The sequence below is a fragment of the Coffea eugenioides genome, chromosome 10 (genome assembly GCF_003713205.1).
Source record: "Coffea eugenioides isolate CCC68of chromosome 10, Ceug_1.0, whole genome shotgun sequence".
Classification (NCBI taxonomy): Eukaryota; Viridiplantae; Streptophyta; class Magnoliopsida; order Gentianales; family Rubiaceae; genus Coffea; species Coffea eugenioides.
In genome coordinates, this window is record NC_040044.1 from 4,100,014 (window position 1) to 4,111,867 (window position 11,854).

The window sequence follows — 11,854 nt, forward strand, 5'->3', positions numbered from 1 at the left end:
TTCTTTTGCAATTCTATAATTTCTTCCATTTCTTTATCGTTAAGAAGTTCGTTCAGCAGAAACAAAAGAATAACAGTCACAATATATTAATTTAGGAGTAATACTTGTAATTAGAGAGTTGTATAGAATCTCACTTGAGATTTTGTTAATTACCTTGGGAAAATGTACTAGCTAGATGGATCATTGAAAGCATCAAAGATATGATTACTGCACTTACTTAGTTATCGTGTGAGATCGTTTATTGATTTGATAAATCATTTGACTCTCTCAAAAACTTTTCTGTTTGTTGTCTATGTGGAAGGAATGCAAAAAAAAATTTCTTTTTTTTTCGGTTTCTTGTGGTTGTGAGCTGTAGCGTACGTACGATATCCCTAGCTTTAGTTCCTTGTTCAATTGGTTTTCTACGGCTAGGTGCAAGTGTTAAATGAATGTGAAAAGTATTTAAAAGAATGGCGGCATTATTAAATTTAAAGCTTAATTTTACTTTCCTTCAAGAGCTTTAAGGGTGGTAGTATTGCAACTTCTCACCGTTATAAGATGCAAAAAAAAAAAAAAGAAAGAAAGAAAAAGAAAATACCAATATACAAGAAAGACCGACATCGACTAGCTCACTGAGAGCTGACCAGGTCTGGTGCGTATATTCGATCAATTTTCCTCCATTATAACAGCCTCTTTAATCTCTTGAATCATTTTCAAGACTTGCCACATTGTCGGCCTCTGTTCCGGGGAGGCGACACTACAAGCAATAGACACCTCAAGAAGCATTTCTAGTTTGTTGTCTTCCCCTCTATTTTCCTCATCCCTGCTTAGTTTCACCCAGTTCATCATGTCGCCGGGCATCAGAATTGGAAGTTGCGACGGATGCTTCCCGCTGAGAAGCTCAAGCAAAAGAACCCCAAATGAGTAAACATCTGACTTGGATGTTGTAGTATTGGCTTGAGTTTGGTCGTTGTTGAACTTGAGTGCTTCCGGAGCTTTATAGGCCTTAAAATCAGGGTGCTCCTCATCGGAGGAGGCGGCGGTGGCAGCAATGGTGGTTGCAAGGGCGGAAAGGCAATAGTCGGTAAGGCAGGCTTCGAAGTCGGAGCCAAGGAGGACGTTGGAAGACTTGAGATTGCCATGGACGAGCCTCCAAGCTTGGTGAATGTAGGAGAGGCCCTGAGCTACGTCCTCTGCTATTTTCAAGCATGATGTCCAGTGAAGTGGCTTTGCTCTTGCTGACTTGGAACCTGAAGAATTACAATTACGTTTGCATGTTGACAAGTCAAAGAATTACAATTACGTTTGCTTGAGCTCGAGGGAAAAAGTGTTGCTTGTACTAGGATTGAGGTGATCCAGTCAAAGAATGCAACGTGGATGGATGGATTCACTAGAATCGCTACATAACTATAACTAACTAGTTTGAAATCGCTTAAAATACTAGTAACATATTACTAAGATTGCTTTCCATTTGAAGGTAGGTTAGGTTATCCGTCTAATTCAAGTTAATCCAACTAATCAAATTATTTTTAGAAGGAACTAGTAGATATTTTCTAGAAGAAAAATAATATTCACATATAATTTATACTATTACTATATATCTGTTGACCTCCTGTATCAAAACAATTTTTCAATTTATTTTTAATTTTTTTTAAAAAATCAACACTTGACTCGAGGCCTCTATCTATCTTGGGGGTGCACTGACATTTTGGACCCACAATCTTTTCCCCAGGACACCTCTTGATTAAAAGGCTTAAAGAGATTGGTGGGGTCATCTTCAAAAAAAAAAAGAGAGAGATTGGTGGGGTCCAAGCCGAGAGTATACTAGAAAGGTTGCCTAAAGAATAATGCTAAGGAAGTTGTGATACTTGAATCGTGATGGAACAATTCTTCAATTCTACCAAACCAAATAAACTAGGCACACGTGAAAGAGTGTTGTGTTTTCCCGAGCTTTATTGCATTAATTATGCAGCTACCTACGGGTTAAATCAAAAGGGGCCTTCTTTTTTTGACAGGTGTCCATTCAGCAATATATTTCAAACTAGTTTTGCACCCCTTCGTAGAATGGGAATTGTCTAAAAATAATAAATTATTTAGTGTAGTTCATAAAAATATTTGCATAAAATACAAATTTATTGTATAATCTATGATAACCTTTCTTAAATACATTATTATTCAAAAATAGTCTTATAATGTAAATTTAAACATCTAATTCAGTAGTGATTAATAATTCAAAAATGCAAACAAAAAAAAAATCGACAATATGATGACATTCAAAAACTTGGAAATAGAGAAGATCAAAACTTGGTTGATCTTCTGTAAACAAAAGAATGGCCAACCCGTTACCAAAACATCAATTTTGGTGCTTAATTTAAATGGCTTAAAGGTTAATGTGAAAAGAAAAGAAGCCGAATGAAATATTAATAAAAGATAAGAATTCAGAATCAATCAAGTCATAGGAACACATTAACCTTCTAAATCTGTCCATGGCTAATAGAAACCAAAACGAAAACATAAGATGTATTTTGCTATTCAGTCAAAAACATAAAAAAATCAAAAATAGTCTGATGTATATTGCATGACATGAACTGCTATATGACAATAAACTTGATACCTTGCCATTTATGTAATCAATGACACCTTCTTGTTCTTTAGAAGCTTTCTACCAAAGTCTAAAAAAAAAACATTGAAAACTGCACAAAATTTTTTTAACCCCAAAAACCTAGAAAATAAAAAAAAATTAATACGTTGTTGAAGACAATTAATAAATTGTCAAAGACAATTAAAAAATCGTGTAAAAACATAAAGTTTAAAAGGCCACTTTTAAATCACTAACCAAAAAAGCAATATGTGTTCTACTTGAATTGAAGAGTGAATCCATAAATTGAAATAACAAATTAATTACAAAAATCTTGCCAGAAATAAAAATCAAACTGTAACTTTTGAAGACTTAGAAAATTCAAATTCAATGACCTAGTTATGAAGAAGGTGTAGGAAAGTACAGACCACATACAGCGAGCATAAACAAAATCCAAATGTGGTCCTTGCATTGAAGGGAATAAAAACGAAGATCCAAATCCGGTCCTTGCGTTGAAGTTAAAAAAAAAAAAAAAAAACTTTCCAAAAAAATTGTGGAAAAGTGTAAACATCTGCTTTGCTTGATAAAGTGATGAGCAATAGACTGAGAACCATATATATGAGTAAAAATGTATAGCATCGATAGCGATAATCTAGTAAATATAATCTAATATTTGAATTGATGTTTCGAACTTTTGAGTTGAAGATGAGAGAGAGTTAAAAACATAATTCAAAATTATTTATACTAATCCCCAGGAAATTTAGGTTTGACGATTAGGGTTAAGGAAAAAAAAAAAGGTGAGAGAATGGAAGAGATAATTATGGAAGGATTATCTAGAATTGTAAAGTCAAGAGAAAAAAGAGGGATAGGATAGCGTAGGTTATTAAAGGGTTAACTCATAGAGTGCGTTGCACCTACTTGCTATGTCGATAAGCCATGTAGGAAAGAGGTAAACTAAAAGGATAAGGATGAGAATACGACTTTATTATATATATATATATATATATATATGATGTCACATTTTTTGAAATATTACAAGGTTAATTCAAAAAAATAACTACAAAATACAAGATAGGATTAAATACAAAAAATATAGAGATGTAAAATAATATAATAATTATGTAAGACAAGTTAAATTAGTTTTTGATATGTTAATAAATGTCCAATGATCATCCCTTACAAAAAACCATCATAAAAAGCCGCTATAATAACGGGTACGCAAAATTCAAAGTCGACCAGAAGTCAATTCTCAAAGGGAGCTGCTAGATTCTCTATTAGTATTATGCTGGAAGCCACAGCTTACCAGAGTCAGATTCCCATCCAAAACGGGACAGCCACTGTCCTTTTTATAGGGAAATGTTTGGGATACTAATCCCCGCATCTTAAAGTTCAAACCTTCGAGTTTACTTTACCCCACGAATAAAGCAGTAGATGTAACAAAATCCTGGACTGGACTGGACTGGGGACAAAAAAAAATCACGAGAGGGCCCCATTTAATATTTTTTGTGTCTCAAGAAAAACAACACTTAAATTTGATGGCCTGGCCTGGGACTTCAATTTATTAGGAAATGACATTTTAACATATGTCATGACAATGGTAAAGCAATATCTATGAGCATGTCAGACAATGGCTTACAGCTGAGGTTCGACATCAGGAGAGGTTGCAATATCGATTTGCATGGGGTTCATATTCCATATTATCATCTCAAGTTACTTGATCAACTAGTGAGTGAATACTATTTATTTCCTAGTTGAAATAAAGGAAGGATTAATAAGCAAAAAAGTGTAATTAATAGAAGCAATTATCAAGAACTCACCGTGAATTAGAGAGAAAAGACTGCCATTAGGCTGGTAATCATAAACCAGAAGCCTCTCTTCTTTAGCCTGAAAATATGCCCGGAGGGGAACCAAATTCGGATGCCTCAAGGACCCCACTGATTCCATGTGCCCCTCAAACACCTCCTGACTTGTACCCGCCAATCTACTACCGTCCAGTCTCTTCACACAGACAATCAACCGGCTGTCAAGCACTGCTTTGTAAGTGGTCCCCATCGTTCCCTTCCCCAGCAGCTCCGCCGATGCCCTCATCAGCTGCTCCAGCGTATACACCTGTGCCTCACCCGCACAGAATACCAGATTCCCGCTCTTCCCCATCCCGGCGATTTGCACTCCCTCCTGGACCCTCCTCACCTTCTCCTCCAGCTCGTAATTGTCTTCTTCAATCCTCATCAATGCCTCGGCATTGGCATTTGCAGTTGCTTCACCAACCACAACTTTCCCAGCTGAACTTTCCTTTTTCTTCTTTTTTACCGTCCTCGTGGCAAATGCAAAACAAATGAACGAACAAATGAAAAATAGCCCGCTCCCGGATAGCCCGATTATAAGCGCCGCCTTCCCATGCGCTTTCCTGCTTGGTTGGCTGCTCACGCCTACTTTTCCCCGTTCAATTTGTGAGCTTTGATCGGCGGATACCGATTTCGGCGGCGGAGGTGAGGCGACGGGACCGAAAAAATGTTGCATTTCACGGCATTCCTTGTGTATTATTTCTCCGCAAAGTCCGGGATTCCAGCTGAACAACGACGCTTTGAAGCGTAACAATGTCGGGGTGATAGGGATTGGACCGGTGAGGTTGTTACTAGAAATGTTGAACATCTGAAGTGTGGATTGGTTTAATGCTGGGATCGAACCGTTGAACCGGTTTGAGTCTAACCGGAGGGTGTACAGCCTGTCCAGGTTGTTGAAAGAGATCGGGACCGGACCGGTTAAGTTGTTGTGGGAGAGATCGAGGGTTTTGAGACGGTGGAGAGTTGATAGCGAAGGTGGGATTGAGCCGGTGAAGGAGTTGTGGGAGAGGAAGAGAACTTTGAGGTTGACCAAACCGGAAAGATCAGGGATGGGACCGGCGAGGGAGTTGTTTTGGAGACTAAGAACTCGTAGTTGGTCCAACCGAGTCAATGTGCTCGGAGCAAAAACTCCACCTAAATCCATTCCCTCGACGACAAACCGGACCACTCTGGTTTGTGAGCATTGCACTCCAGCCCATTTGCAAAATGAGGAGCTTGTTTCGGGAGAGAACCCAAGTTTGCTTCTCAAGCCAGCTTTTGATTCAAAAGCTAACAAAGCTGAGGCATCAGATAATGGCAACACATCGATTGAATAACGCGAAGAATGAACCAAAGTAGCTAAGAAGCTTGAGCAGAATATTAGGAGAGAAATCACATTGTCCCGCAACAACAAATGTGCTCTCATTGTGCAAGCAAAAACCAACCTGTTGTACAAATGATGATGAAATGAGAATTTTTTGAGCAAAGCCCTCTGTTTATCTCTTGATTGTTCTTGAGCGGACTGCTGTTGATTCTGGGGTTGTAGCCTAATAGTGGCAGTACATTGGCCTACAGTTTTTTCGGTTGCATGTGATCTGAGGGTTAAGGGCTATGAAATTTGAAGGGCAGGAAGGAGGCGGATTTGCCGGACTGGAACAGAATGGGGCAGTAAGTGACAAAAGCATGCAAAGGCAGCTGTCCGAAGTGTACTGCAAACTGCAAAGACAAAGTCAGAATCACGTGAAGTCGGGAAGAAGGAAATGAAAGAAAGTTGAGGGGTGGGGAATTACGATGGCCCTTCTAAAGTTTTAGGTGGCTGTAGTTATTGTCGGTATTGACACAGTGGGTAGTACCCACTGCCTTGAGAACTACTCTGTTTTTCTGCTATGGTTTGACTCGTGTCCTTGCGCTCGCCGAATGATCTCAAATTGTGACTACGTACTTGCCCTGTTGCCCAACCTTGCTTCTACCACTTTCGATCGTGAGATATGGATAATTATTTAGTTCGATAGAAGGTTATTTTGAAAAAAATTTGCGTGTAATAATGATGTATCATTTTTTTAATGCGATGCATATAAAATAAAAATATAATTAAAAAGATAAAACAAGTGATTGAAATTTGTATTTATAATATAATCAATTTTTTTTGAAATAATAAGCAATCCAAAACAAATTCATTACAATTTGTGTCTGAATAAAGTGATTGAAAATTGTATTTATAATACAATCAATTTTTTTTTGAAATAATAAGCAATCCAAAATAAATCCATTACAATTTGTGTCTAAATAAGTATTTACCTGCAAGTTGTAATTAAAGGTGCTATCGAGCCGAGTCGAGTTCGAATAGCACCATACTCGAACTTGAACTCTATCACAATCAGTGTTGCTCGAACTTGAACTCGAACGAGTATATAAATTTGGACTCGAGCTCGACTCGATAAAATAAAATTAATCTCGAACTCGACTCATTTGAGTTCGAGTCAATATCAAGCTCGAACTCGAGTTTTGAACTAAACCTATAAATATTTTCTCAAAATATATAATATAAATATAATATGAAAACTCGATTAAGCTCGTCGAGCACACGAGTATTTTTTTTTTGAGCTCGAACTCAACTCGTTGAATGTAACGAGTAGCTCGAACTCGGTTTGATCGAACTCGAGCCACGCTTTTGACCAAGCGGCTCGTGAGTAGGATTGCACCCCTAGTTGTAATACATAATTCGTATTATCTCATCTAGCATAGGAATAATAGGTTCTAAATTCAAACTCTCTTTTCTCACCGCACTTCTTAAGTCACACCCTTCCTCTGCTATTTAAAACAAAAAAAATTTAGTATTGAATGATTTTCGTTAGATTTAACTCTTAAGCTTGATTTGATAAGGAAATTCTTTGAAATAACATCTAAACAAAAACATAGTTGGTTTGCATCTTTTAGAATTTTTTTTTATTAAAGCACATTTTAATATGTAATATATGTTAAATAGAAGGGTATTATGAAAATTTGTTTAGGAAATGTCCCAAAAAAATTTCCCCAAATAATTTTCAACTCGAGACCAGCTCGATAAATATTCATTTGAGTTTGAAGTAAATATAATCAATCAAATTGAAAAACAAATTTAAACTCCTGGAAAAAGAAAAAGAAAAAGAAAAAGAGAGTCTACAGCTCAATTAAACTAGTTTTAACCTTTTAGATGTCAACGACGGAAGAATTATATGTGTTTGGATAGTAGATTATTTGGAATAATTTTGTGAAAAAATATTGTGACAATTTTTTGATGTGACATATTTGAGATAAATAGATGATTGAAAAATGTGTTGATTATACAAGTAAATAAAATTTGACAAATAATCTCTATCCAAATATGTTTTGGTGAGTACTGCGACTAAACTATTTAGGAAGAATTGTATTATGCAATTGAAGGAGGAAGATGAAGATATTTTTAATCTACCTGTTAAATAGTAGTGCTAGTTAAAGAGTGAAAATTTCGAAATAAACCCCAAAAACATGCACGTAAATGTGGATGCAAATCGATTACGGAGCTAAATCCTTGTTACAGCAAACTGCCCCAAAATGAAAATATTGCCATTTTCATTTACCATCGTCAGAGGCCCCATCTCTCCTATTCTATGATTACTCTCCTTTCTGGAACATTTGTCTACAGCTTTTTTCAGGTTGGCTGAATCAGTAATGACCCAGTGGCTCAGGCGAGTGGGGAAAGAGGATGGCTGGGAACTCTCAGAAATTTTAACATCTCACGCTTTTGGTCTGTGGTCCGGTCAATTATTCATTACGGGGCTTTATCCCCAAAGTCTGCTTCGCTAGGCAGTAGGCACCAAAAATGCCAAAGTTTTTTTCTACTCTTACATCCAACCGACATCCTTAAATTTTGTTTGGATTCCTTAATGTATATTTAAATTTATAATACATCAATTATTAAAATATATTTTAATTATACTAGAGTAATTGGTAATTTATAAATTCAAATACCTTTAAAATTACGTTACATTTAAAGGAAATTGAGATGATTCCAAATGTTTCGTCAAATTTTCGATCCAAACAAAATGGTAAGAGAGACAAGGGCAACTTTATCTTTTTCTGCTTTGCTTTTATTCTTTTTTCTTTCGTTCGCTATTTCGCCAAGTATAAATTCGATGATTAATGTACTAATAAAAAGAACCAAAAAGCGTGCCCATATGAAACACGCTTTAATGGGATAGAATGCAATTTGTCAGCTTAATCTCTTTATTCTTGGATGGTTCCAAGACAAGGACACATCCTGTGCCTGTGTCTGGAAAATGCGTCTGCATATACATATATATATATATATATATATATATATATTATCAGACGGAAAAGCTGTTTCGGATCAGTAATTAATTATTGAAGATTGATCCAGTTGAATTGATCTCTACAATACACCAATGGCACGCTAGGTTTTAAGATTTAATTTGCTGAAAAAGACAATTATCAGTCCGTTCGGGTAGGAGACTATTTGAAAAAAAAAATATCTAAAATAATATTGTAGCACTTTTTTGCGACATAAAAAAAAGTTGAAAATTGTGTTTGTGATACAAATTAAAAAAAATAGAATTTTTTTTTGGCAAATCTTGATAATCAAAGTGAAAATTGTTTAGCTGCAAGTAATTTTGAGAACATAGACGCACAACCCTGCACTTTGCAGCATCATTTCAATTGCTATTGAAGCTAATATGGTTTATGAGACTAATGCAATCTTTTAGCTTGAGCAATTAATCTCTTTCCTTCTTTTGTCAAAGTTTTTGGTAACAAATTGATGTTTCGTTTAAATTTTTTTGTTGAACTAAACAATTATTCAATTTATTAATGTTTTTCTACGGAAGAATTTCAAGTTTCATACCATGATACCAAAACCATCAATACAAAAACTTTGTTATGTCCTAATTCCCAAACGAAATCAACATATTTGGATAATAGATTATTTGAAATAATTTTAAAAAAATACTGTATTACTTTTTTGACATGATGTATTGAAATAAAAAAGTAATTAAAAAAATCTATTGACGATGTAAATAAATAAATTTTGACAAATAATTCATTCGTCCAAACCATATTAATGTTTTCCTTGAATGAATTTCAAATAGAACCTTTTGCTTGAGTTGATGGAAGTACTTTCCCTAGTGCTACGGACTCCGGTCTCCTTTACACATAAACAAAGCGTAAGCAGTGGGCCTCTCTATACTTGGCCCAAGCGAGTTGTACCTTGGTCCATGTGTCATAATCCATTTTTTTTCCTATTGCACACATCACCATTTTTTTTCTTTTGACAAAACAGCAAATTTTTATTGACAATGACTTGATATTACAAGAGAACGTGCCCTCTAGATCGTCCTGTGCAAGCTTCGCAGGCCACAATGGAAAGTCCATCTTCCACTTGACATTCTAAAAAGTCGATCTTGCTTAATAATTCAATTCAATATTTAAATTTAATATGTTCAGAGTATGCGCACCACTTCTAGACAGTCAGATTGCACCTCAATTTTCTTCCACCCTTCTTTTGCCATCACAAGGCCATAGTTTCTTCTCGACAAAGGCTTCACCTATTTCTGCTCCTGGAGACCCCAAAGCTGCCACCACCTCCCCTTTTCAGTTTCTTGCAACAATTCCCATCCCCGTTTAGATCGACTTAGATGACACACACTGCTGCATCTGTGTTGATTCTAATGCATTCTTGATTCCTCGGGCGCTCCATTGTGTCATGTCACCTTGATTCCTGTGTTGTTCTGCCCCCTTCATGTGCCCGGTTGGAGTTGGACGCAATATTGATCATGTTTCTGAATATTGCACACATTACTCGAGTGATGAATGCGTTTAATTGAACTTAGATTGCGTCCAACTCCAACCGGGCACATGATCACGCCAACTTAAAGACTGTTGAAGGGCCACCAAGAATTTAGTCTCAATGAAACTTAAACCAAGCCTCATGCTATTTATTAACAATTAAGGTCTTAGTGGTTAAATGATTTTCTCTTGAACAACTATCTGTAATCAGTTTAACACATTACCATGATAAAAATTGGCTTTGCACGAAATGTGCTACTTAATACGTTCTCAAATCCTGGAATGGTGCAGTGAGCCTGTGACAGAATGAAAAATAAATTTTCTAAGGTCAAATATATACATACATACATATATATATACTCCCTCCCTTTTTTTATAACTGACGTTTAAGAAATTTGCTCTTAAGTACTTTTATCTGTCGTTTTACTATTCCCATGCAGCATTAATTATTTTTTCACAATTTTACCCTTTTATCTCTCTTTTCCAATACAGGGTTCTTAATTACTACTCCTAATAAAACAGCACTATTTAATACTCTAGTGAGAGAAAACATGGATGAATTGGACAATTAATGAGGGTACAAAAGGAAAGTAGTGTATAGATTTAAACAATGAAAAACTTTTCTTAATTGGTGTGCAAAACCTTAAACGTCAGTTATAAAAAAAGGGAGGGAGTATATACACACACATAAACTTTGTAGTCAACATAATTGTTTTTTTGTAACTCTTGAAAGGTGCAAATATCTCAATATATGTATATATAAAAATTTGAGCAAATATTATATACATTAACAGTGTATACACTATTACTGTTAGATTTATGACATATATGCAAAAGTTAAATTTTAAATTCAAATTTTACATAGTTGTCATTTATTCAATGCTGACAGTATATACACTGTTAGTTTAGAAAAAATTAATCCTAAAAATTTTTAAATTTTTTTACAAAAATTCAAAAAAAGAAAATATGAATTTCTCGAACTTTGAGAAAAGTGATCCTCCCCTGGCTCCGTCATTGGACTGCGGTGTATCTTGAGAAAGTGACACTTGCCATCCTATGAAATCTTTGGAATGCACGCAATTAGTGAATCCGCTATGTAATCATGAGCAGTGGCAATGCATTCATTCATTGTACGGAGCCAACATCTGATATGCTAAGATGGATCGAGGTCATATTAACGTATGCATGATGTATCAATCAAAATATGGGAAGACATTTCTCTATGTATGCCATGCTTGGATTGCTTGTTTCCGTCGAAAAATATTATCGTTTTCCGTGATCACATTTCTCTATCACCTTTTTCCCTCACATATATCAAATCGCTACAGTAATTTTTTCATGAAAAATGACGGAAAATGCAATCCAAACACAACATTTAATTTTTTTGCTAAGTTTATATGTTATAAGTTTTTCAAAAACTTTAGTTACAGTAACTTCAAAAGACTTTTCAAATTTTTTAAATTATATACTTCAAAATATTAAAAAAAACACACTTCAAAATTTTTTTTAAAAATTTCTATAGTAAGTTATAGTAAAATTTTAGACAAATACTTAAAAAATTCACTTGCTAAACAGGATCTGTATTATACTATAATCCACTCGTAGAAGCTATATTATACTATAATCCACTCGTAGAAGAAGATGACGTGCAATT

The 11,854-nt window shown here is 35.3% G+C and overlaps 1 protein-coding gene across 1 annotated transcript; it reads right to left on the bottom strand.

The window, feature by feature from the left end:
- Positions 1–522: 522 nt before the first annotated feature.
- Positions 523–6,087, bottom strand: LOC113749741 (probable inactive receptor kinase At5g67200). Its single transcript, XM_027293570.1, has 2 exons — positions 4,375–6,087; positions 523–1,229 (listed from the first exon to the last, which is right to left on the bottom strand). Exons 1-2 carry the CDS (start codon positions 5,804–5,806, stop codon positions 646–648), a joined length of 2,016 nt encoding a protein of 671 aa, XP_027149371.1. The 5' UTR covers positions 5,807–6,087; the 3' UTR covers positions 523–645.
- Between the last annotated feature and the right edge of the window lie 5,767 nt (positions 6,088–11,854).